We start from the raw sequence: 24,088 nt of genomic DNA on the forward strand, positions 1-24,088 counted from the left end.
AGCCAGAGGCCTATCTACAGTCTCTGTCTTGGGTATTTCTCTGGTCCCCTCCAGCGTAGCACGTAAATGCCAAGGCTTATGTGTTCCCGTTGAAGAGTGAAATCGCTCAGCTGGCTAGAATATTTACCTTCTCTCCTTTAAGAGCCTGTAACAGAATAAGAATAGAAGCTGTGATGGCAACAGATCAAACAGGAAGAAAAATAATTGCACTTCCTCCCCCCGCCTCTTATTTAGGGTGACCAGACAGCAAGTGTGAAAAATCAGGACAGGGGGTGGGGGGTAATAGGAGCCTATATAAGAAAAAGCCCCCCAAATCGGGACTGTCCCTATAAAGTCAGGACATCTGGTCACCCTCCTCTTATTGCAGAACTGGCAAGAAATGGCTTCCCATCCCATCCAGTAGGTTAGCATGGTCAACTGTTACAGTTGCTCCTCCTCTCTCCCGGCCTTTATGTTGGGTCAGAAGTTGGCTACAAGTGCTTCCCAATGCAGGCAAGAACCTACTGATGCTTTATTTTTAACAGAGAGAAAGGCAATGGCTCATAGGAAACTATTAAATAAATGCAACAGACCATCTCCTGCTTGGCATTCAAATCCTCCTAAAATCTCACAGCACATTTTTAACAGGGAAGGTCATTAACCATTGGAACAACTTCCCTGAGGACATGGTGGATTCTTTGTCACTTGCAATCTTTAAACCAAGACTGGAGGTCTTTCTAAATTAGATGCTATAACTCAAACAGAAGTTATGGGCTTGATGCAGAAGTTACTGGGTGAGGTTCCCTGGCCTGTGTTGTGCAGGAGAGCAGACTAGATGGTCATAATGGTCCCTTTTGGCCTTAAAATCTATGAATTCACCTGCAATGCCCATGAGAAACAAGTTGATAATCATGATGAGAGGTCACAGGTTGCTCCTCATGCAACGAGATGCTGCGTGTTTGTGGAGTGCACAAATGACAGATTTGAGCATGAGATCTCCATATGTGGACGACTGGTGACCTAAGCCAAGGCTTGCGCCCATGTCTCCAGAGGTAACGAGCCTTGATTGGCCACTGCTCCTATTTCATGCTGATGTAATTCCATTCAAGACAGCGCAGTTACACCGGCATAAAACTGGAGCAAGGTGGTAGGGGATCAACCCCAAACTAATGAGTGCTCTCACTGCACGTGTCTCATGCAATATACTCCCCCAAGCACACCCTACTGAGCTTCTATCGCTCTTCTTACCTTTGAGCACCTGGGATTGCATGGCCCCTCTGGTCTTTGGATTTCTGCATCAACAGAAGCTGGATCATGGACTGATGAGTTGTTCTCCAGGCCACCAACCTGCTGCAGTTTGCTCATATCCTGTCTAGCAACCTACAACATGCAGTTTGAGTTAGATCTTTGTCTTATCAAAGAGGATTATGGGTGTCTAAAGACCCGGGTGGTTACAAACTACTGATAGCACATTGCCAGGGGCAGATTGAGCAGACAACTGTTACCGGGAGACGACTGTGCATTGGCAATTCACTCGAGTGTTTTTTCACCCTGTAAGGGATATGCCACTGACTTAACAGATAACCAGGAAAAGGCCAGATTCTGATTTCATCTGTGCTGGTTTTACATTGCTGTCTTGGATGGTATGACTGCCAGCTGACAGCAGAGGATGATAAGTGAGATCAGAATGAAGCCCAAAGCCTCATTTATAATACTTAGTCTTGCCATAAGCGTGGGGGACCGGACTAGATGACCTCTCGAAGTCCCTGCCAGTCCTACGATTCTTAACTTTTTAGGTTTGCTTTGAACCAGAACGCAGGGTAGGAGCACGATCACAGGCTGCCAGAAATGACCTCTGGGAAGTGAGCTGAGTTCTCTCCAAAGCTCTCTGTGGGAAAAAGAGCACAGACATGGAAAGAGTGTAGGAGAAAGCAGCTCACCTCCCCAGGCTGCGGTTGGGCTTCCGAATGCGGCGAGTCAGAGCAAATGGTTTCTATCACCTCCTGGATGATGTGGGGGAAGTCCTCAAAGGTGCTGATGTAGAAAACATTCTGCAGGTTGCGGTGTAACAAGATGCTGTTCAGTTCTTGGGGGTCAGCTCTGGAGACCCCCACGGCGATGACACGGATTCCTGAAACGAACGGCTCCCTCATTAGACAGACATACGGGCAGAGATCTTCCAAACTGGCTAGGGGGTTTCACCCCACAGTGCCCATTGACGCTGATTAATGGGAGTTGTGGGGTTAAATCCACCCATCAGCTTGGAAATTCTCAACCGCAGAGTAAAGCCAGGCTCAACTCCCGGCCACAGTTTGTCTTGATTCACTAGAAATTGCTCATACTGGAGTGGGGAGTCAACTCTTAACCCCTAAGGCATCTGTTTCCTCTTTGTCACTCGGGGGAGTTGGGAGCATGGGGTTTGCTCTGACAAAGGCATTCCCAGCTCATAGTCTCCACCTGTGGGCTTCTCCATTGAGACTGCTGGCAAGGGCACAGGACAGTTAGACGAACTCTTGTCGTTTAGAGATTGGACAGAGACTCCAAACTAGTTCAACACAGTGTTCAGAGGGGAGTGACAAGCCCATCAGGTGGTGCTGTTCTCAGCCCACCCCGTAGAAAGTCCATTACAGACCTCAGCAGAGGAGCAGGGAAACCCTCATTGGATTGTCTCGAATGGGTCGTGAGACCAGACTCCCCTCCCACTCCAGAGCTGGTCTCCGGGCAGTACCGAGATACATTCATGGGGCAGTGCATAAGAGAAGCTGGCACTGCCATTGCCTGGGACAAAATGTGGACATCAGTTTCCCGTACAGTTGTCAACTTTGTAATATTTAAAACTGGACACTCCAGCAGGCGTGCCAGAACCTCCTCCACCCCACCTCTTCCCCAGGGCCCTGCATCTGCCCTGCCCCTTCCTCCTGAGACCCCCACCCCTGTTCGCTCCTCTTTCCTCCTCCCCCGTCGCTCACTGCTCTTCCCCACCTCTGCGCGGAGCCAGGGCTGGGTGCTGCAGCCGCCCAACGCAGTAGATTTGACCAGACACCATCAGGTCCCCTTTTCAACCAGACGTTCTGGTTGAAAACCAGGCACCTGGCCACCCTAGTCTCCAGAGCTGTCAGCCATCAGAGCATTAAATCCAGTGCAGATCAGAGTCTTCATCTAAAAACATTAGGCCTAGCTCATCCCGGGTGTATTGGGCTAAGTATGTCTGGCCAGGGGCACACCCACACTTTTAGTGAAGGAAGGAGATATAAGAGCCCAGGAAGCCAACAATAAACTATATTAGGACCCAATCCAGCACAACTGAAACTCACGGGAGTTTTATCATCTACTTTGCTGGGAGTAGGATTGGGGCCTTCAAGAAAACACACCCAAAGATCCCTACCTAATGCATGCACCACTCTGGCTGGTGGCAACACGTCGTCCTGGGACTGTCCATCAGTCACTAGCACCAGCGTGCGAGGCACAGTTGGTCTCATCCCTTTGGAGGACTGAAATAACTCCTTTAGCGCATAGCCTAAGCCACGACCTGGGGGAAAGCAGAAAGCTACTCAGCCTAGAACATAAGAATGGCCATACTGGGTCAGACCAAAGGTCCATCTAACTCAGTCTCCTGTCTTCCGACCGTGGCCAATACCAGATGCCCCAGAGGGAATGAACAGAACAGGTAATCATCAAGTGATCTATCCCCTGTTGCCCATTCCCAGCTTCTGGCAAACAGGCTAGGGACACCATCCCTGACCATCCTGGCTAATAGCTATTGATGGACCTATCCTCCATGAACTTATCTAGTTTTTTCAACATTGTTATAGTCTTAGCCTTCACAACATCCTCTGCCAAAGAGTTCCACAGGTTGACTATGCGCCGTGTGACGAAATACTTCCTTTTATTTATTTTAAACCTGCAGCCTATTAATTTCATTCGGTGACCCCTAGTTCGTGTGTTATGAGAAGGAGTAAATAACACTTCCTTATTTACTTTCTCCACACCAGTCACGCCTAGATCCCGCGATGCCAGGTGTCTGAATAGTACTGCTGTGGGTCTGAGTCCGTCTGATCCAGTTTGCAGGTGGAAAAAAGGACGTGTTAGAAAATGTACAGGCTGGCCACATTAAGAGACACTCATCGGTGCCAGAGCCACTTTAGGAACATAGGAATCGAGACTGGAAGAGACTTCCTAGACCATTGAGTCCAGGTAACCCTGTCACATACGCCCATTCATAAATTTATCAGGTGCCCTTTTAAAACTAGGTAGGTTGTTTGCCCCCTGCTACTCTTATAAAGAGGCTGCTCCAGAACCTCCCCCTGGTCTGGTGGCGTGAAACCTTCCTCTAATTTCTATCCTAGTTAACTTGCTCCTCCGAGACAGGGACAGCTATTTAGGTGACCAGCTTAGAAAGGGTAAAATGAGGGCTAACTTCTCCCATTTTAAAGCTCCTGTGTGTGTATTTCGGAGTCCTTGCAATAGGAACCCAGGTAAAACCTAATTATGTTGTCTGACTGGACTAGCTAAATGGCTACCCCTTCTCCAGCATGCCTGTAGTTACAGACAGTGCATCTTCAGACGACTGAAGGTTTGGGGGATTTCTTTTATAAAACATGAAATATTTGGGGTCAGTTGCTCCTTTACTAGCCTTGATGCTCCCAATAGAGGCGAGGGATGTGTAGATAATTTTATCCCCAACAGGAGGGGTTTCCCAAAACACACTGAATTGGCCTCTCTCTCTTTCCCTTGAAGTCAATGGTAAAAACCCCCTTGACTTCAGTGGGAGCAGAGCAAGGTCAGCGCAAAGATCTTCTGAAAGTCCGACCTAATGTGCACACATATGTAATGTTACTGAGAGTTACAGATGTGCATCCAAAGGACACAGACCCTGTGATCTAAATAAATCCCAAGGAAATAGAATCTAGCGCTGAACCATAAAACTCAACCCTGCAAATTCTTGCATGTAAGACTAGTAGGATTAGAGTTAGGATCAAGGCTATGTCTTAGAGTTAAAAGCACTCTTAAAAATATTCTCAGTAGGTAGGTAATCTTGCGGTTAGGGCTCCATGTTAGGTACAACAATTAAATTAAGGAGGATGAGGGGATATAAAATTATAAAGAGAAGGTCAGACGAAAAACTAGGACGCTGATGAAAGAACCAGAATAGACGGCCAGGCTATTATTAAAAATGGGTCCAAACCAAAACTCTAGACCATCCCAATCCACATTTTAAAGTCGTTTAGATCTTCACTTCACAAGCAACCAACCAACCTCTATAACAGACTGATTCAAAACTCTAAACCAAAACCACACCACCTGACTGCTGGGGAAGTTGAGAGTCAAATCCAGATCAAGACTTGGTGACTGTAAAAGTATACGTCCTGCAAACACTAACATGCATACACGGTGCGCACCTGTCTTTGTATTGCCTCCAGTGTACTGCAGCTCCTTGAGGGCTTTGAGAACTCCATTCCGATCCTTGTGCTGGTTAAAGTGGAATTCAGTCCTGGGCTCTTCGCTGTACTGAGCTACAGCAACCTGCCAAAGAGCACGTGAGGCCGATAAAGGTGGCAGGAGGGAGCGAGGGAGCGTGGGTCATGGATATAAAAACACGAGTAAAAGGCATTGATCATGGGACGGGGGTGCTATTAATGGTCTGCAGTCAATGAGAACAAGGAACTTGAAAGAAAGTAACATGGAGCCTTAGCCTAAAGGTCCAATTCAGATAGCACATGTGCAAAGTGGATCGTTACAAACAAAGGACCTATACCAAAGCCTATGGAAGCCAGTAGGAGTCTTTCCGTTGACTTCACTGGGCGCTGGATTAGGCCCAAAGTGAGCACATTGAAATACAAGGTTTCAATAGCGCTGAGATCTTCTTTTTTAGTGAGGGTTGGGCTTGGGGAAACTCCTAGAAAATGGCATAAAACAGGGAATGTCCAGCTGGGGACCAAGAGGAAGGCTGGCCTAATGGTTAGGATGCTAGTCTCAGGCTTAGGAGAGGTGGGTTCAATTACCTTCTCCGCCACAGACTTCCTGTGTGACCTCAGGCAAGCCATTTAGCCTCTCTAAGCTTCACAGTGGAGAGACTGCATTCCCTTAACTCACAGGGGTGTTGTGAGAATGAAGAAAGGTACCTACAATAGATAGATAGAATAATGGTCTCTTGCCTGTGTTCCCTCAGGCCCAATTCTGGGGAAATAGGAGACGATCCGGAAGAGGAAGTCCTTCACTTTATTGAAATTGCTCTGGCCAATGCTTGAAGACTCGTCCACCAGGAACGCGATGTCCGCTTTGAACTTGCCACAGACTGCAAAGCGAAGGTAGAATGTCCGTAAATCACGGACAGGGAGGCCATGGGTCTCCAATCTGTCTCATATTGGACAGCATTTGTCATAAAAGTCTGGACTCTTCTTCTTTATGGGAGAACAGTCCAAGATACAATCAAGCCTTGTGGTTTCAAGGGTGTGTTGAGTGAAGACGATACAATACATTCACCCCCATGGGATGCTGCTGCACACCTCAATTCTCTTACATGCATTTTATGCCTCCTCTTTATGCATTAGACATTGGCCACCATCACAGACAGGACGTCAGACACAATGGTTCATCAGTCTGTTTCAGAGCAGTGGTCTCAGTATTATTACGATTATAACAGGTGTGATTATCTAACATCTCTGGGTTCTTTCACCTGCTGACAGAGAGGAAAGTGCTCCACCTACTGGATTGCACTGCCTCAGCTGGAGTACCGTGTCCAGTTCTGGGTGCCACATTTCAGGAAAGATGTGGACAAACTGGAGAAAGTCCAGAGAAGAGCAACAAAAATGATTAAAGGGCTAGAAAACATGACCTATGAGGGAAGATTGAAAAAATTGGGTTTGTTTAGTCTGGAGAAGAGAAGACGGGGGGGGGGGGGGGCATGATAACAGTTTTAAAGTACATAAAAGGTTGTAACAAGGAGGAGGGAGAAGAATTGTTCTTCTTAATCTCCAAGGATGGGACAAGAAGCAATGGGCTTAAATTGTAGCAAGGGTGGTTTAGGTTCGATATTAGGGAAAATTTCCTAACTGTCAGGGTGGTTAAGCACTGGAATAAATTGCCCAGGGAGGTTGTGGAATCTCCATCATTAGAGGTTTTTAAGAGCAGGTTGGACAAACACCTGTCAGGGCTGTTCTAGATAAAACTTAGTCCTGCCATGAGTTCAGGGGACTGGACTAGAAGACCTCTCAAGGCCCTTGGCAGTCCTACAATTCTATCATTCTATGATTGCCAACATGCCTCCTGCACACCTGTTTTTGGTCTGCAGTTTTCCCTCCAAGTATTCACCCAGCCCACCCCAGTTTTAGCTCGTGAGATCAGAGGAGATCACAGCATCCAAGAGGTACGCTGGTTATAACGCACCAATTCATCAGCACTGAATCCCGTGTGGATTCAAACTCACTTGGCCCAGAGAGGGTGGTCCATGGTGGCGACGCTTTAGTTGTCACAACTGTGGTTGCTGGGGTCATTCGTAATGTCATGGTGGTGGCTGATGGAAGAGGAGTGGCCCTTGCATGGCTAGAGCCCACGGACCGGAGCCACGTAGTGGCAGGCGGTAAAGAAGTAATGGTAGGAGCAGGAGTGGAAGGACTCCCTCGAGATGCCACTGTAAAAAGCAAACAAAAGAGGGGAACTGCATCCATTGCGTAACTAGGTCATAGTAAGAACACCACTAGCCACGAAAGGCATCAGGATTGCATGGGAACACGCCATGCCAAGCACCATCTCATGAGCTAGTAGTGACAGCAAAGACACCAGCAGGAATTGCAACACAAGACTCCGTTTCTCATACCAATCTGCTCAGTAAGCACCGCCTCTGGCCCCTCCGTCTGTCCGAAGAGTGGCCTTATTGAAAATGAGTACATCCCTCTTGGCTTCAGGTCTGTAACTCGATACGATCTAGAAGCTGCTCCCAACAGTTCAGTGGAAAGGTCAGACTCTGGAAAAAAGAAAGGAAAGAGGGTAGGTCACTCGTAGACTTTAAGGGCAGAAGGAACCATCATCTAGTCTGACCTCCTGCACATCACAGGCCACAGAACTCACTCCTGTAGTAGGCCCATAAACTCTGACTGACTTACTGAAGTCCTCATTTGTGATTTACTGACTTAACGTTACAGAGAATCCAGCATTTGCTGTAGTTCAAACCAGCAAGTGATCCATGCCCCATGCTGCAGTGTAAGGAGAAACCACCCAGAGTCTCTATCAATCTGACTGGGGGTGGGGGGAAAGTCTTTCCTGACCCCAATGTGGCAATCAATTAGACCCTGAACATGTGAGCAAGACTCACCAACCAGACACCTGGGTAAGAATTCTCTGTAGTATCTCAGAGCCCTCCCCATCTAGTGTCCCATCTCCAACCATTGGAGATATTTGCTAATAGCAGTCACAGATGGGCAACATGCCATTGTATGCAATCTCATCACACCATCCCCACCATAAATTTACCAAGCTCAGTCTTAAAACAAGTTAGGTTTTTTGTCCCTACTGCTCCCCATGAAGGACTGTTCCAGAACTTCACTCCTCTGATGTTTAGAAACCTTCAGGGCTGGCTTTAGGCCGATTCCCCCGAATCAGGCCCTGCACCTAAGAGGGCCCCACGCCCTAAGGAAGAACGCCTAACTTTTTAATTTTTACTCACCCGGCAGCGGTCCGGTTCTTCAGCGGCATTTTGGCGGCGGGTCCTTCACTCGCTCCGGGTCTTTGACGGCATTTGGGCGGCGGGTCCTTCAGTGCCGCGGACGACCCAAAGCAAGTAGGACCCGCTGCCAAAGTGCCGCCGAAGACCAGGACCACCACCGAATCGGGCCCCCCCAGTTCCTAAAGCCGGCCCTGGAAACCTTGGTCTAATTTCAAGCCTAAATCTATTGATGTTAATATAGAGACAAAGAAACTCATCATAACCACAGACAGACCCTGTGTGGAGCACCCTACATTGTAATTATAGCCACAAAGTTTGGCAAACAGGGGAGTTTTAGAGGCAGTTAGGAAAGTGCGTGTCAGAAGTGTTAGCTCAAGGTACAGTTCTATGTTCAATACCATCATGGCCAGAGATGGAACCATGTCTGTGACCTGCAACGGATGTGCTATTTTTCTTTCCAGCCTGAAGAAACTTCCTTTGTACAAAGTGCAAGTTGGTGGCCGTGCTGGAAGAAAAGCTTAGTGGTTTGGAAGGAGGAGTACTGACACTGTGAAGTGTGGGAGAGGCTAAGGAGTACTTGGATAACCAGGTTCAGAAAGCATCAGCACACCAGACTCAAGAAAGAGAGGAACTGCCGACCAACAAACCAAAGACAGTGGAAACCAGAGAGGAGGATTATAACCACCAGAGGTAAAATGACCAAGTGGCATTCTACACCCCTGGAGGCAGATAAGGATACACAGACTGTGATCACCAGAGAGAAGAGCACCAGGGGGAATCCCACACTGCCAGAAGTATCCAATCATTATTAGGTTCTCTGCATGGAAACTGCAGACAAGGTCTCTGAAGCTCCAGCTGGCCGAATGGAATGGAGAGGTGTGTAGGACATATCTGAGGGTGTCTGCTCAGCCCAGCCTACAGTACTAAGAAACGTGCCAAAGAGATCTCCAACCATCCAAAGAAGACAGAGGATCCTTGCCAGGGATTCTATGCCAAGAAGAATGGAAGGAAAGCACAATCTTGCAAGGCGCAGGAGCAGAGCAGGGTGGAGCTCTATCTTCCCAGGACCAAGACAAGAGATGTGACTGAAAGACTGAATAGGCTTCTGAAATAGGTGGGCATGGTGCACATCAACACTAACGACACCACTTCGTGTGATACCTCCCAGATTATTAACGATTCCAGAAAATTCAGAAGGGAACTGAAGGAGAGAAATGTCCGAGTGATCATCTTGGAGATCCTTCCTGTCCCGTGAAGTCATAAGACAGAACATTCTGGAAGAGAACCACTGGCTAGGTACATGGTGTAACATAGAAGGTTTTGGTTTTGCGGAACATTGGACCACCTTTTATGGAGAGAAAGGGCTATGTAGTTTGGATGGCCTCCATCACAGTAGAAGGAGAACCAATCTTCTAGGGGACAGACTGGCTAGATTAAGTCAGGAAAACATTAAATTGACAACAAAGGGAGAGGGTGAAAAGGGGGAACAAATGAGCATTAATTTAGCACAAAATCAAGATGTCAAGAACAAAATGAATTGTGGCACCAAATGATGTGAAGAGAAGACATTATTTAATTGCTTATTCACTAATGCTAGGAGCCTGGGTAATAAGCAAGAGGAATTTGATTGGCTCATTTATGAGCAAAAATTTGACCTAGTTGGTATCACTGAAAGAAGTGGGAAGATTCATATGATTGGAATGTTAAAATCATAGAACTGGAAGGGACCTCGAGAGGTCATCTAGTCCAGTCCCCTGCACTCATGGCAGGACTAAGTATTATCTAGATCATCCCTAACAGGTGTTTGTCTAACCTGCTCTTAAAAATCTTCAGTGATGGAGATTCCACAATCTCCCTAGGCAATTTATTCCAGTGCTTAACCACCCTGACAGTTAGGAAGGTTCTCCCTACTCCTTGTAACAACATTTTATGTACTCGAAAACCGTTATAATGTCCCCCATCAGTCTTCTCTCTTCCACATGCTTCCCAGAACTAGACACAATACTCCAGTTGAGGCCTAATCAGCGTGAAGTAGAGTGGAAGAATCACTTCTTGTGTCTTGCTTACAACACTCCTGCTAATACATCCTAGAATGATGTTCCCTTTTTTTGCAACAGTGTTACACAGTTGACTCATATTTAGCTTGTGATCCACTCTGACCCCCAGATCCCTTTCCACAGGACTCTTTCCTAGGCAGTCATTTCCCCTTTTGTATGTGTGCAACTGATTGTTCCTTCCTAAGTGGAGGACTTTGCATTTGTCCCCATTGAATTTCATCCTATTTATTTCAGACTATTTCTCCAGTTTGTCCAGATCATTCTGAATTTTAATCCTATCCTCCAAAACACTTGAAATGCCTCCCATCTTGATATCATCCGCAAACTTTATAAGTGTACTCTGTATGCTATTATCTAAATCATTGATGAATATATTGAACAGAACCGGACCCTACGGGACCCCACTTGATATGCCCTTCCAGCTTAACTGTGAACCACTGATAACTACTCTCTGGGAATGGCTTTCCAACCAGTTTTGCACCCATCTTATAGTAGCTCCACCTAGGATGCATTTCCCTATTTTTTTTAAAGAGAAGGTCATGCGAGACAGTATCAAAAGTTTACTAAAGTCAAGATGTACCACGTCTACCACTTCCCCCCTGTCCACAAGGCTTGTTACCCTGTCAAAGAAAGCTATCGGGTTGGTTTGACACAATTTGTTCTTGACAAATCTATGCTGACTGTTACTTATCACCATATTATCTTCCACATGTTTGCAAATTGATTGCTTAATTATTTGTTCCATTATCTTTCCAGGTACAATGGTTATAATCTATTTAAGAAGGCTCGAGAGGGCAAAAAGGGAGGAGGAGTAGCATGCTATCAAAAATGGCATTATCTGTTTCTGAGACACAGAAAACTTGGAAGCAAATGATCTTCAATGCTCATGGATCACTGTCCTAACAGATAAAAAGTAAGACGGGATACTTGTTGGTGTCTAGAGAACAGGATGTCAAGCTCCATAAGCACCTATCTATAACATGCAGGGAAAAGAATCGCATTATCATGGAGGTGAAACAAGATCCAATGACTGGAAATAAGGAGCATTTTTTCTAACAGTGAGGGCACTGTTGGAACAATTTACCAAGGGCTGGGTGTGTTCTCCATCACGGGAAATTGTTTAATCATGATTGGATGGGGGGTTTTTTTCCCTCAAAGATCTGCTCTAGTTGAAACTCAGCTACTGGACTTGAAGCAAGGATTAATTCAGGAAAACCAATGGAGGTCAGATTCGAGAATCCCAATGATCCTTAATGTATGGATCTCAAGTTTGGGGTTATTCAGGTCTGGAAGGGGAGAGGGTGGGTTCAGGCCCATCTCTAATTGGAACATGGTGCCTCACGGGCAAAGGCTGAAGTTGAACTTCCTTAACAACTGCCTTGTTTTATTAATGGGGAGGCCGACACAGTCTTTTCAAATCCTGTAATTTCCATATTTTTGGAGTATAGAGTGGCTGCGTCACAGATAGCTGTGTACAGAGCTTGGAGGTGGATTTGAAGCAGATCAGTGCAAGGAGGGATGAATAGTTCCCTTATCTTCAGGAACTACTGGGTGAAATTCTATGACCCATGTTATGCAGGAGGTCAGACTAGATTATCACAATAGTTCCTTCTGGCCTTAAACTCTATGAATCCTTGACCTAGGCAGTAGAGATAGAAGAAAGATTCGCTGGTTAAATATGGAGTGCAGCATTGCTGATCTTCAATGCAGGTAATGTCCTCTCTAAGTTTCCCCTCCTTTACTGTAATGTACATGCAGGAGGAGAGACACAGTGGAACCAGTTTCAGATTGGTAACACAGTCCATCTTATGGGTTTATTTTGATTACTCTTCCCAGGGGTGGGGAAGTTTAGGCTTGAAATTAGACGAAGGTTTCTGACCGTCAGAGGGGTGAAATATTGGAACGGCCTTCCGGGGGAAACGGTGGGGGCGAGGGACCTGTCTGGTTTTAAGATTAAGTTAGATAAGTTTATGGAGGGAATGGTTTAATGGTAAAACATATTAGCTGAGGAATACCGAGCAATGGTAGGTAAATAGTATAATGGCTAACAAAGGTCAGGCTGGAGACTCTTGCCTACATGCTCGGGGTCTTACTGATCGCCATATTTGGGGTCGGGAAGGAATTTTCCTCCAGGGTAGATTGGCTGAGGCCCTGGAGGTTTTTCGCCTTCCTCTGCAGCATGGGGCAGGGATCACTAGCAGGAGGGTTCTCTGCCAATTGAAGTCACTAAAACACAGGATTTGGGGACTTCATCAGCAGAGTCAAGGGAAGGGTAGGGACGGTTTTGTGGCCTGCAGCATGCAGGGGGTCAGACCAGATGATCATAATGGTCCCTTCTGACCTTAAAGTCTATGAGTCTATGAGTCTATGAAATAGATGGAAGTCTAAGGCCAGAATATTGCAGCATTTGGATGACAACTTGCTAGGATCAGACCACAGTGACTCTTCTGTAAAGGGAAATCATGCCTTTCAAACCTAGTAGAGTCCTTAGAGCGCTAGTTTTCAACCTGTGGTCCGTGGACCCCTGGGAGTCCACAGACTATGTCTAAGGGGTCCACAGAAGGTTGTTACCACCATAGAACAGTGGTTTTCAACCTGTGGTCCGCAGACCCCTGAGGATCCGCAGACTATATCTAAGATTTCCAAAGGGGTCCACACCTCCCTTCAAAATTTTTAGGGGTCCACAAATGAAAAAAGATTGAAAGCCACTGCCTTCAAGAAAACTAATGAAAGAAGGCAAAACTGAAAGAGGTGCTGAGCACCTAAATTCCCTCTAAGATGCGCAATTCGTCTCTCTCACTCCCACACTGTCTCACACACACACTCTGTCTTTCACACTCACCTCCCAACACATACTTGTACCATTGTTGTTGTTACTTCTCAATACTTCTTTCAAAGTGTGTTATTTCAGTTTTTTGACTGGTCTGTGCATTTCATAATTTTTATTTCTCTCTTATGCTCAAATTTAATTCTTTGGGTAGTGAGTTCTAAAATGCCTAATCTGTCCTGGCTGGAGTAATTATCCCTATGGTAACTTTTTTAAAATATATATTGTATCTAGGTTTTTGGTTTTGGTGCACATCCCCACATTACCTCAATATGGTGCACATAAAATTCATTCTGCACATGGATGGAAAAAACTAGAGGGAACACTGCTTGAGCACTGATGGGAGTGGGAGACGTGGGTACTCAGAAACTCTCATCTCCAGAGCACCTTCCACACAAGGATCTCAATGCACTGTACAAATTTTAGACCAGTTAAGTCTCCCAACACCCTTGTAGGGTAGGCATCATCACTCCCAGTATTTATTAGGAAACTGAGGCCCAAAGATGACTCATCCAAGGTCACACAGGAAGAGTGGCATTGTGGGGAGAGTCCAGAGTCCCAGTCCTCTGCTCTCACTGCCAGACAATATTCTTATTTCTCGGAGGGAAATGAATGAGGTAAGAGGGAAAGAGCTTAGCAGGATTCAAAAGAAGGATCAGGCATTTATATGGATAATGAGAACATCCACAGTGGCATTAAATTGGATTAGAAAAAGATCAGGGATATAAATCTCGATGCTTCAGTGCATAATCCAGCCACTCATTGTCCGGGTTAGGAAGACACTTCCTCTGTTGATGGTTTAATCCATGATGGGGTTCCATGCACCTTCCTCTGGAGCACTCTTGCCACTGTCAGAGACAGGACACTGGATTAAATGGACCTTAGGGCGGATCTGGTCTGGCAATTCCTATGTCGTCGTGAACTAATAACGGGCCGAGCAAGGGGAACCAAAGAATAGTGAAGATGTGATATTGTGGCAATATGGCCCTTCCCAAGATCTTTCTAAGGAGACACACTCTACAACTCTCCCCACCTCACATTCTCTTCTTCTTTCCTTACATTAGCTCTCCTTACCCACAGCCATTCATCAATGACACCGAAGAGCCGTTACCTGATGCCAGGCGCCATGTTAATAAATATGCCGATGCCCCCGGAACACCCGTCCAGCTCAACAAAACGCTGCTTTCCGTGCTCTCCTGAACTGCAAACTGAGTCACTTTGGGCAAACCCACTATTTAAAAAGAAAGAGAAAAGAAACAATGATCGTTTACTGCTGCGTAAACACTTAAATCGATGGCATGAGATAAAAAAGCTCGAGAGGGAGAATCTACTGAATTTCACCGGGCCAGAAGGAAACAGACACACACCCCCTATACAAGGGTGGAATCCTGGGCCCATTGAAATCAATGGCAAAAATTCCAGATCGTCATTACAGAAATGAAACAGATGGCTGGCCTGTTGAGTTTGGTATCTTGTCTCTGGCATGGCCTCTGCTAAATACTTCAGAGGAAGATCCAAAATATCCAGACTGCACCTGGCCAATTGTGCCAGGCCACACGTGGGTGGGAAATTCCTGCCAGCTGGTTATCAGCTCCAGGATCCTACCCACGGGCCAGCTGCGATACTGACATTCAGCCTGCCTCACTAGCAGCGTATGTAGGAACAGAGCGCGGGAATGATTCCAACAGCATGGTACTCCATACGTCCGAGTAAGCATCTTGGGCCAGATTCTTAGCTCGTGGAGATCGATGTAGCTGTACCAAAACCAATGGCGCTATGCTGATTTACTGTAGATATGATCCCTACACTTTAGTTGTAGATACTTTAGATTCATCTGTAGCATATGATCCTTACCATTTAGGTTGTAGATACTTTAGATTCGGCGCTAGATAATATCCCTACGCTTTAGGTTGTTTCTCCGAATTGATCCCAAACTCTTGATACTTTGAGATGAGCACAGAAATGTCAGCCTGAACAGATCTACTTCCCAGTTGCAGTGGTGACATTATATAGTGGTGTCTGCCCATGTCTCCTAGGTACTCACGTGTTTTGGCAGTCAGAAGCACTGGGCTTCCCTCCCGTTCCCGGATCATTGAAGACACACGGATGGTGTACGTAGTGCTCTCCTGCAGTTTAGTAATTGTGAAAAATATGATCTCTGCTGGAACGATCTGTGAGGTTTCCAAGCCACCTAATTAATAACAACAATAAAAAAAACAGAAGAGTTTGTGATAATGACAGGATAAAGTCATAATGCTTCCGGTAGCGAGCATGATCTTTACAATCCTTTTCATCCATAGATCTCAAAACACTTGGTAAAGGAGAAGGAGTGTTATTATCCTCATTTTACAGCTGGAGAAGCTGAGGCAGAGGGAACTTAAGTGATTTGCACAAGGTCACACAATGCATCAGTGGGACAACTGGGAACAGAATTTGGACTCACGGCTCCCAGTGCAATGCTCTATCTATTGGACCACTCAGCCAAAGAATAAGGACAGAGCTGGTCCAAGTCAAGGGGCAATGCGGGAGTTCTCTTGTTAGCAGACGGGGGCAGCTGCGCTCTTCCCATACCCCCTTAGTTTGCCCCTCCTTACCAATATGTGGGTGTACTAGCTGGTAAAGAGAGAAACCCATCAATAACCCAGCCTTAAGGCTCTTTCTGTTTAATGTGGAGGTTGAGTTATTTTCAACGCTGTGCAAAATTGTCAAGAGTTGGGAGGCTCCTAAGAAATCAGAAAGTTGGGCTTTCATTGGGAAAAAAAAAAGATAGCCATTTTTTGCATCAAAAAAATTCCCTTTTTCCTACATTGGGAACTTATTATGAAAAATCGTGTCTTGAAACTTTTCATGGCAATTTTAACCCAAAAATGTCATTGATCATCTTCTATTTTTAAAAACGAGGCATTTGCAGAAGTTCCTTTCTTTGTCCGTTTTTAGAACAATTGCTTCAATAAATCCCAAGATGGGTCTGAACAGGCCAGACGTTCATTCCGTAAAGCTCGTACTTGGTGAAACAGAACATTTCAATCGTCATTTGGAAAAATGCAACGAAAAGGATCTAGAATTGGGTCGGCAACGTTTTTTCTCCTGCACTCACTTCCTGCATGCCAGGAAATGCAACTTGTGCAAAACATCATCTCAGAAGAAAGCTTTAAGCAGCAGATAATGGAGGTCTCCCACCTGCCAGCCCCGCCAAGGGTGTATCATAGACATTCCAAGCTAGCTTTAATCTAGCTAGCTCCGGTACCAGAGCAGTGAAGCTGTGGCAGCGCATGGTTTAGTGCAGGCTCTATCAGTCCATCAAGAACCCTAGGAGATTCCTGGCATAGCTAATGGGCTCTGACATGGCTTCACTGTTCTGGTGCTTGATCTGGATTAAACACAGGCCTGTCTACACAAGCAGCAATTATGCTCCGTGACTGCAGTGTAGACATGCCCTTAGAATGGGAGATAGACCCTGGAGAGGCTGCCAGTCCTGGGGACTGGCCCAGGAGAGATGGGATGGTCCAGGGAGCTACTCCTATGGCCTGCTTGGACACTCGTTGACTGAGGGTGGAGCTGTGTAGACCGGACTGGGACCAGGAGGGTGTGCTGAGGAGAGCTGAGGAGGTTGGGTGCAGAGCCAGGAGCTCTCACTCCTCCCATCTGGCAAGACTAGATTGCAAAGAAAGGGAGAAATAGCTTATGTCTCTCCCTGATGCCATGGCTGTCTCGGGAGCAAGGATGACGTACTCTGGAGCTAGCTATGGCGGGCTCCTCCCAGCCAGAAGGACTGACCATCACGCTTCAGGGATTGTGCTTTGCAGACATGCAGCCTTCTGAGCATCCACTGGGCTTGCAGCCTGGATTATAGAATCATAGGACTGGAAGGGACCTTGAGAGGTCATCTAGTCTTCTGCACTCATGGCAGGACTAAGTATTATCTAGATCATCCCTGACAGGTGTTTGTCTAACCAGCTCTTAAAAATCTCCAGTGATGGAGAGTCCACAACCTCCCTGGGCAATTTATTCCAGTGCTTGGCCACCCTGACAGTTAGAAAGTTTTTCCTAATGTCCAACCTAAACCTCCTTGGCTGCAATTTAAGCCCATTACTTCTTGTCCTATTCTCAGAGGTTAAGAAGAACAATTTTTCTCCCTCCATCTTGTAACAACCTTTTAGGTACTTGAAAACTGTTATCATGTCCCCTCTCAGTCTTCTCTTCTCCAGACTAAACAAACCCAATGTTTTCAATCTTCCCTGACAGGGCATGTTTTCTAGACCTTTTATTGTTTAATCTCTGGACTTTCTCCCAATTTGTCTACATCTTTTCTGAAATGTGGCACCCAGAACTGGACACAATACTCCAGTTGAGGCCTAATCAGTGGGGAGTAGAGCAGAAGAATTACTGCTTCTGTCTTGCTTACAACACTCCCGCTAATACATCCCAGAATGGAGGGGGGTTTTGTTCGGTTTTTTTGCAACCGTGTTACACTGTTGACTCATATTTAGCTGTGATCCACTATGACCCCCAGATCCCTTTCCGCAGTACTCTTTCCTAGACAGTCATTCCCCATTTTGTATGTCTGCGACTGATTGTTCCTTCCTAAGTGGAGTACTTCGCATTTGTCCTTATTGAATTTCATCCTATTTACTTCAGACCATTTCTCCAGTTTGTCCAGATCATTTTTAATATTAATCCTATCCTCTAAAGCCTATGCCAAGCAGCAGTGAAAGGGAGAAAGGGCAGGATCCTTTGGGAGCCCCTTCCCTGATTCAAAACACCCATCCAGGCCCAGGACGCCCACCCATCCAGCAACACACAAACATACTTGTGAGCTGGTGGAATAACTGAGCAGAAGCCAAAAATCCAGGTTCAGTCAAGAGGAGCTTTTCCTCCAGGGACCATGGTTATACCTGGAAATCAAACCAAGTTACCACGAGCTCAAGAGAGGAACAAAAGATGCCCCATGCCAAGTGTTCAGCCCACTCTTATGAGCCTGGGTGTGGACCCCAAGTTTCCTAGAAGCATTGACCCCACTCTGCCAGTTTATAGTCTGTCCTCGAGCACCTGTGAGAAGAGGTACGGGAACAGTGAGCTGAGAGCTACCTCCAGCGTACCAGGGACCCCCGGCGCTCGCTCACTAGACTTTTTATGGCCGATGGAGTAGGATGCCTACCACTGAACGGGACCCAGGATATCTTATAGTGCGTTACGCCCGGGGTCCTTTTCCAGGAGACCTTCAAGCTGTTTACTCCAATGTCGACGATCCGCAAATCCCGAACGGTCTGGATGGGGGTAGAGTCTGCGAGCGAGGCTGCAAAAATGAATGAAATGTGGAGATCGGAGTCAGATTCTGATATCTTTCCGGCCACTGAATGACACCCCGCTCCATGACTAAGCCTGCTGACGTCAGTGGTTCTATGCCTGGAGAAAGGTGCTACTCACCGTGAGTCAGAGTATCAGAGTCTAGCCCATGGTACGTCCAGGGCTATATCCCTGATCTCACATGATCCTCACCAGAAGCAGCAGGTATACACACCCTCTGGGCATATCTCACTTAATGCCTTATCAACAGACCAACTTTTCTACAGGGAGTTCCCCCATTGGGTTCAAAAAGAAGAAAGGCTAGAGAACATTATAATGAGGTTTTGCTATACACCAGCCTAAAAATATTACCCATGGGTTTCAAAAGCCAGTTGTTCGAAACACAGCAGGTCCTCAGCCCTGCACGCTCTAGGGGCATTCTCACTCACACGCAAAGGAGCCTTGGAAACACGTGACGTCTGCCATAAAGGAAGGAGGGACAATTTGCAGGGCTTTTTCACATCCCACAAGGAGCAACAGGGCCTGCTGCTGAACTGAGCTGGACAAGAGAGAGAGACTGAAAGATTTGGGTCCCCATGTATAATGTTACTGAGTGTTCCCAAGGGCCTAAATCCAGCCCTGCCTATTTATGAAGGGATAGCATAACACACTGGCAGAATGTGTGTTGCATCCCTCTCGAGGATAACAGTCTTCTACTGCTGCAAGTTAACAGGGCTGCTCCTTTAGTTCCAGTGGCAAAGGTCTCTGCTGAAGGTGGTAGGTTCCAACCATGCTGTCCCATGCAAGACAGGGTCATTACAGCAGAACTCACCAGTACGGTGAGTGAGAGTCACTTCTGGTCCCTCAGACTTGTTGAACATAGCGCGAACACCAAGTGTATAGTGGGTATTAGGCAGCAAATGCTCAATGTGATAAGCAAGCCCCTTGCTGCCCAGGTACTGGCTCTTGGCAACTCCTCTTCCTGAAAGGACAAGGACACCACAGTGCATATAATTCACCAAGAACAGTGGATCTTCTCCAAAGGGTACCACTTTTCCTCCCAGTAGGGTTATTTCCGAGGCTCTCTGGGGAAGGGGGTAAACACAAAGTTGTGGGGGGAAGCGAGTCATTTAGAGAAGCACCAGGGATGAGAAGTAGGAGGGTAGGGATTCAACTGAACAAAGGCAAATGGAGGCTGAATGAGGAAAGGTTTCCCGACAGCTAGCCCTTGTACTCTGTAGCCACATCCCCCTTGGCCTTGGACTGGTACCAGGCCCAGAGGTCATCAGTGGCATAAATGGTCTGGAAACCCACCAAAATCTCCACTGGGGAACACCCCCTGGAATGAATGGGATTCCTCGAGGACAACACTTGATTCCTCTACGAATAGAGTAAGAGACGATGATTTCCCAAACCAATTAAGACAAGACCGCAATCCCTGACATATTCACAAATCACAGCTACTCTGGTGGCCACAAGGGGGAGCTCATGTAAACTACATTTGGCGCATGTGGATCTTTGTCCCCCTCTAGTGGCTGGTCCATGCATGAGATTAATGAGTCAGCTGTAGCAGTGATTCTCAAACTTTTGTACTGGTGACCCCTTTCACATAGCAAGCCTCTGAGTGCGACCCCCCCTTATAAATTAAAAACACTTTTTAATATATTTAACACCATTATAAATGCTGGAGGCAAAGCGGGGTGGAGGATGACAGCTTGCGACCCCCCCTGTAATAACATCGTGACCCCCTGAGGGGTCCAGACCCCCAGTTTGAGAACCCCTGAGCTATAGCTAAACCCTAGAGGTCTCTGTCCTTCAGATCAGCTGGTGGTTGCTCATGTTTTTAACACTGAGGGTTGAAGGTTCAAATCCTTCTGGCAATAACACACACAGCCTGACACAGGCTGCTTTTTCACACCCATCACCAGAAATTCAGAGCATTCGCTCGGCAGATATCGGCCGTGCAGGCCCAGAGAACTAGACTAAAGCAATCTCCTGTGGCCAGGCAATATTCCGTGGGGGCAGACACCCTGCATCGCCAGCTTGTTTGAACGTCCTCTACACACATCAGACAACAGCAAATCATGGCACCCGATCTGCACTCACCTCTGCCCGCTCCCTCTGGGCTCCAGGAGATTCGATATCCGGTGGCTGCAGCTGTGGCACTCCATGCAAGGGAGATGGATGTGCTCGTGTAGGAAGTTACCTTGAAATTGGACACGTAGCCAAGCGGCGCTGCCAGGGGAAAGTGACGTTAGCTGATGTCTTGATTAGTAATGTGCTCAGTAAATGCCAGCGCCTCTCAGGGTTCTCACTACTAACAGCGCCGGGGGGAGTGACTTTTAGGGAACAGTGACTTTCAAAGGACATGGTGGCGATCTTATCTTTGCGCTGCTGTAGGTCAGCCAGGGATACAGTCCCGCTGATATCCTTCTTGTGAAATCATGGGCCAGATCTTCAGCTGGTGTAAATCAGCGTAACTCCATTGCCTTCACGGGAACACCGCTGAGACACACCAGCTGAGGAGTTGGCTCGTAGCCTTTGACTGATGTCGGGAGTCTGCCAAGCCACGGGTGCGGATCATCTTATTCTGTCATCCCTCCTGATCACACAAACATCGTCGGATTAAGTGGGTCAGAAGCTGGCTGGGAGACAGCCAAAGGAAGTCTGGGTTACTGCAGGGAGTATTACTGGTGACTCAGTAGCTGGCAAGGTACTGAGCCCAACGCCCCGCGAGGGCATTAAGAGGCTCTGTACTGCTGGATGTGGTGTTGCCTTTTGGAAGAAATATAAAACAAAAGTCCTGGCCATACTTAATCCATTGCTCTTTTCACAAGAGAATGGGTGTTACCTCAGAGTCAAATTCCAACACTGGCATGTACTGTCAATTGTCCCTATATTTCAGTTAGCTATAGTATTTTTCCTCTGTTTGTGTCCCAGACTGTGGTATATTGCTGCTCTGTGGTGTTAAAGTTGTCATGTTCTACCCCAGAGGTGGCTGCATTCCAGAGGCAGGGGTACAGCTAGTTTGTATAACTCTTTGGAATGAAAGACTCTGATCACAAGAGGTTAAACTTGCGTCTCCGGGGCCCTTTGGTGCTCTCTGTATTGTCGGTATGTACCGGGCACCTGAGCTCCCCGGGCAAGGAGAGGCACCACTTCCGCACCATGCGTATACTCACACGTCCTGGCTGAAGCGGTGATCCCAGGCCCCTCTGCCGAGCCAAAGAGCACATAGAGGGAAATCACATACTCGCTGTCGTGGGCCAGGTTCCGGAGCTGGTAGGCTGTGGTGGAGCTGTTCAGAGCCAGCTGCCGCCGTCGGTCTTTGTGGAAGAATTCTTTTGGCGGGAAGAAAAAGAAGCTGAAGAGTAAACAATGTTGGCAAGTGGAGCGGGCGGGAGGAAGACTGGGAGCCAGCGAGTAAAGTTCATAGATATTAAGGCCAGAAGGGGTCACTCAGACAATCTAATCCGTCCTCCTGTATAACGCAGGCCAGAGAAGTTCAAAGACCCCGTCAAAGCCCTGGATTTCTACCAATCCAGCCTCCAGGGAGCAACAGGAAAGCCCGGACCGAATGGGTTAGACCACGCTGCCTTTGCAGAATCAAACGCTTCGGTTTTTTTGCTCTTGCTGAAGGTACCTTTATAAAACATCAGCAAGGGAATTGAAACACTTTGGTACAGCTTTTCTGCTGCCAGAGCAGCCAAATGGGCCCTTAATGGAACTGAGAATTGGACCCAAAGGACCGGCAGTGAAACGAGCTCCCTGCCCCGATGCATGTGGGTGGTTGTAGGGTGACCAGGTGTCTGGTTTTCGACCGGAACACTTGGTCGAAAAGGGACCATGGTGGCTCCGGTAGACACCACCGACCGGGCCATTAAAGGTCTGGCCGATGGTGCTGGGCGTCTAAGGCAGGCTAGCCCCTGCCTGTCCTGGTACTGTGCTGCCCCCCGGAAACAGCCAGCAGGTCCGGGTTCTAGGCATGGTGGCGCTACAGGGCTCCTCGCGCTGCCCCTGCCCTGAGCAAATGGCCACGCACTTCCATTGGCGGGTGAGAGCAGCGTGCAGAGCCTGAGAGCGACCAGCTGGCCGCTTCCGGGGCATGCGCAAGGCCGTGTCAGGACAGGCAGGCAGCCTGCCTTAGCACCGCTGACCCAGAGCCGCCCGAGGCAAGCCCGTGCCCCAACCCCGAGCCCCAGCCCTGAGACCCCCCCCCAACCTGGAGCCCCCTCCTGCACCCCAAAGCCCTCATCCCAAGCCCCAGCCCAGAGCCCTCACCCCAGAGCCCCCTCCCACACTCTGAACCCCTCATCCCCAGCCCCACCCCAGAGCCCACACCCCTTCCTGTACTCCAACCCCCTGCCTCAACCCGCAGCCCCCTCCCGCACTCTGAATACCTCAGCCCCAGCCCCACACCAGAGCCCGCACCCCCCAGGCGGAGCTCTCACACACCCCAAGCCCCTGCCCCAGCCGAGTGAAAGTGAGTGAGGGTGGGAGAGAGCGAGCCACCAAGGGAGGGGGAAAGTAGTGAGTGGGGGGGGGGCTTGGGGAAGGGGCGGGGCTAGGGTGTTTGGTTTTGTGCCATTCGAAAGTTAGCAACCTTAAGGTTGTGCAACGTGGGCAAGTGACCAGTGCCGGAGCTGCCTCGACATCTGCCATTCCCTGATTTTATGAGCTCGCTGTTCCAGCTTTGGCGCTGCATAAATGCTGGGTGGAGGGGGCCTGTCTGCGCTATGGGCTCGATAAACACTAGCTTACCTGGAGTAGGGCCCCAAGTCACTCTGTACCCAGTGGCCCCAGCCACTGAATTCCAGGAGAGCAGGGCAGAGTTGATTGTTACGTCGGACACTTTCAGGGTCTGCACAGCGCTCGATGCCACTTTAAGAAAGAGAGCCAAGCAGCGTGAGTAAGCGGAACGGGTTACGGGTCTGACGGATGCAATAGCAGTGGAAAGACTCCCATTGAATTCAGGGGGACTTGGATCAGGTCCTAAGGGACCTAAGAAAAGCCACAATGCACCAGGCTGCTCTTTGCATAAGAGACCAGAGGGAGGTTGTCAGCCACGGGTGATATTGGCTAGGAGGTGGCTGTGTGTGACCGGAAGACCTGAGAGCCAACCTGGGTACAGGCAACGCAGGGATCAGCCTGGCTGATCATCTATTTTAGAAGTTTACACTACTGCCCATCACCGTGGCATCTGAGCACCACCACAGCACTCCATAAAGGAGGATAACTAACATCACCCCCAGTATTCCTGATAGGGAAACTGAGGCA

At 47.8% G+C, this 24,088-nt stretch overlaps 1 protein-coding gene across 1 annotated transcript in view; it reads right to left on the bottom strand.

Moving 5' to 3' along the window:
* The window catches only part of LOC117873537 (collagen alpha-1(VII) chain-like), a 227,207-nt gene that overhangs the window by 158,062 nt on the left and 45,057 nt on the right, over positions 1–24,088 (bottom strand). Inside the window, exons 13-27 of the mRNA XM_034763016.1 lie at positions 23,573–23,692; positions 21,994–22,152; positions 20,918–21,046; positions 19,644–19,793; positions 18,684–18,821; positions 15,570–15,716; positions 14,637–14,756; positions 7,796–7,942; positions 7,406–7,609; positions 6,135–6,274; positions 5,379–5,502; positions 3,365–3,508; positions 1,920–2,110; positions 1,228–1,359; positions 128–145 (exon numbers count right to left, since the gene is read on the bottom strand). Coding sequence (XP_034618907.1) covers positions 128–145; positions 1,228–1,359; positions 1,920–2,110; positions 3,365–3,508; positions 5,379–5,502; positions 6,135–6,274; positions 7,406–7,609; positions 7,796–7,942; positions 14,637–14,756; positions 15,570–15,716; positions 18,684–18,821; positions 19,644–19,793; positions 20,918–21,046; positions 21,994–22,152; positions 23,573–23,692 — 2,063 coding nt within the window. The remainder of the gene's footprint in view (positions 1–127; positions 146–1,227; positions 1,360–1,919; positions 2,111–3,364; positions 3,509–5,378; positions 5,503–6,134; positions 6,275–7,405; positions 7,610–7,795; positions 7,943–14,636; positions 14,757–15,569; positions 15,717–18,683; positions 18,822–19,643; positions 19,794–20,917; positions 21,047–21,993; positions 22,153–23,572; positions 23,693–24,088) is intronic.

The sequence above is a fragment of the Trachemys scripta genome, chromosome 1 (genome assembly GCF_013100865.1).
Source record: "Trachemys scripta elegans isolate TJP31775 chromosome 1, CAS_Tse_1.0, whole genome shotgun sequence".
Classification (NCBI taxonomy): Eukaryota; Metazoa; Chordata; order Testudines; family Emydidae; genus Trachemys; species Trachemys scripta.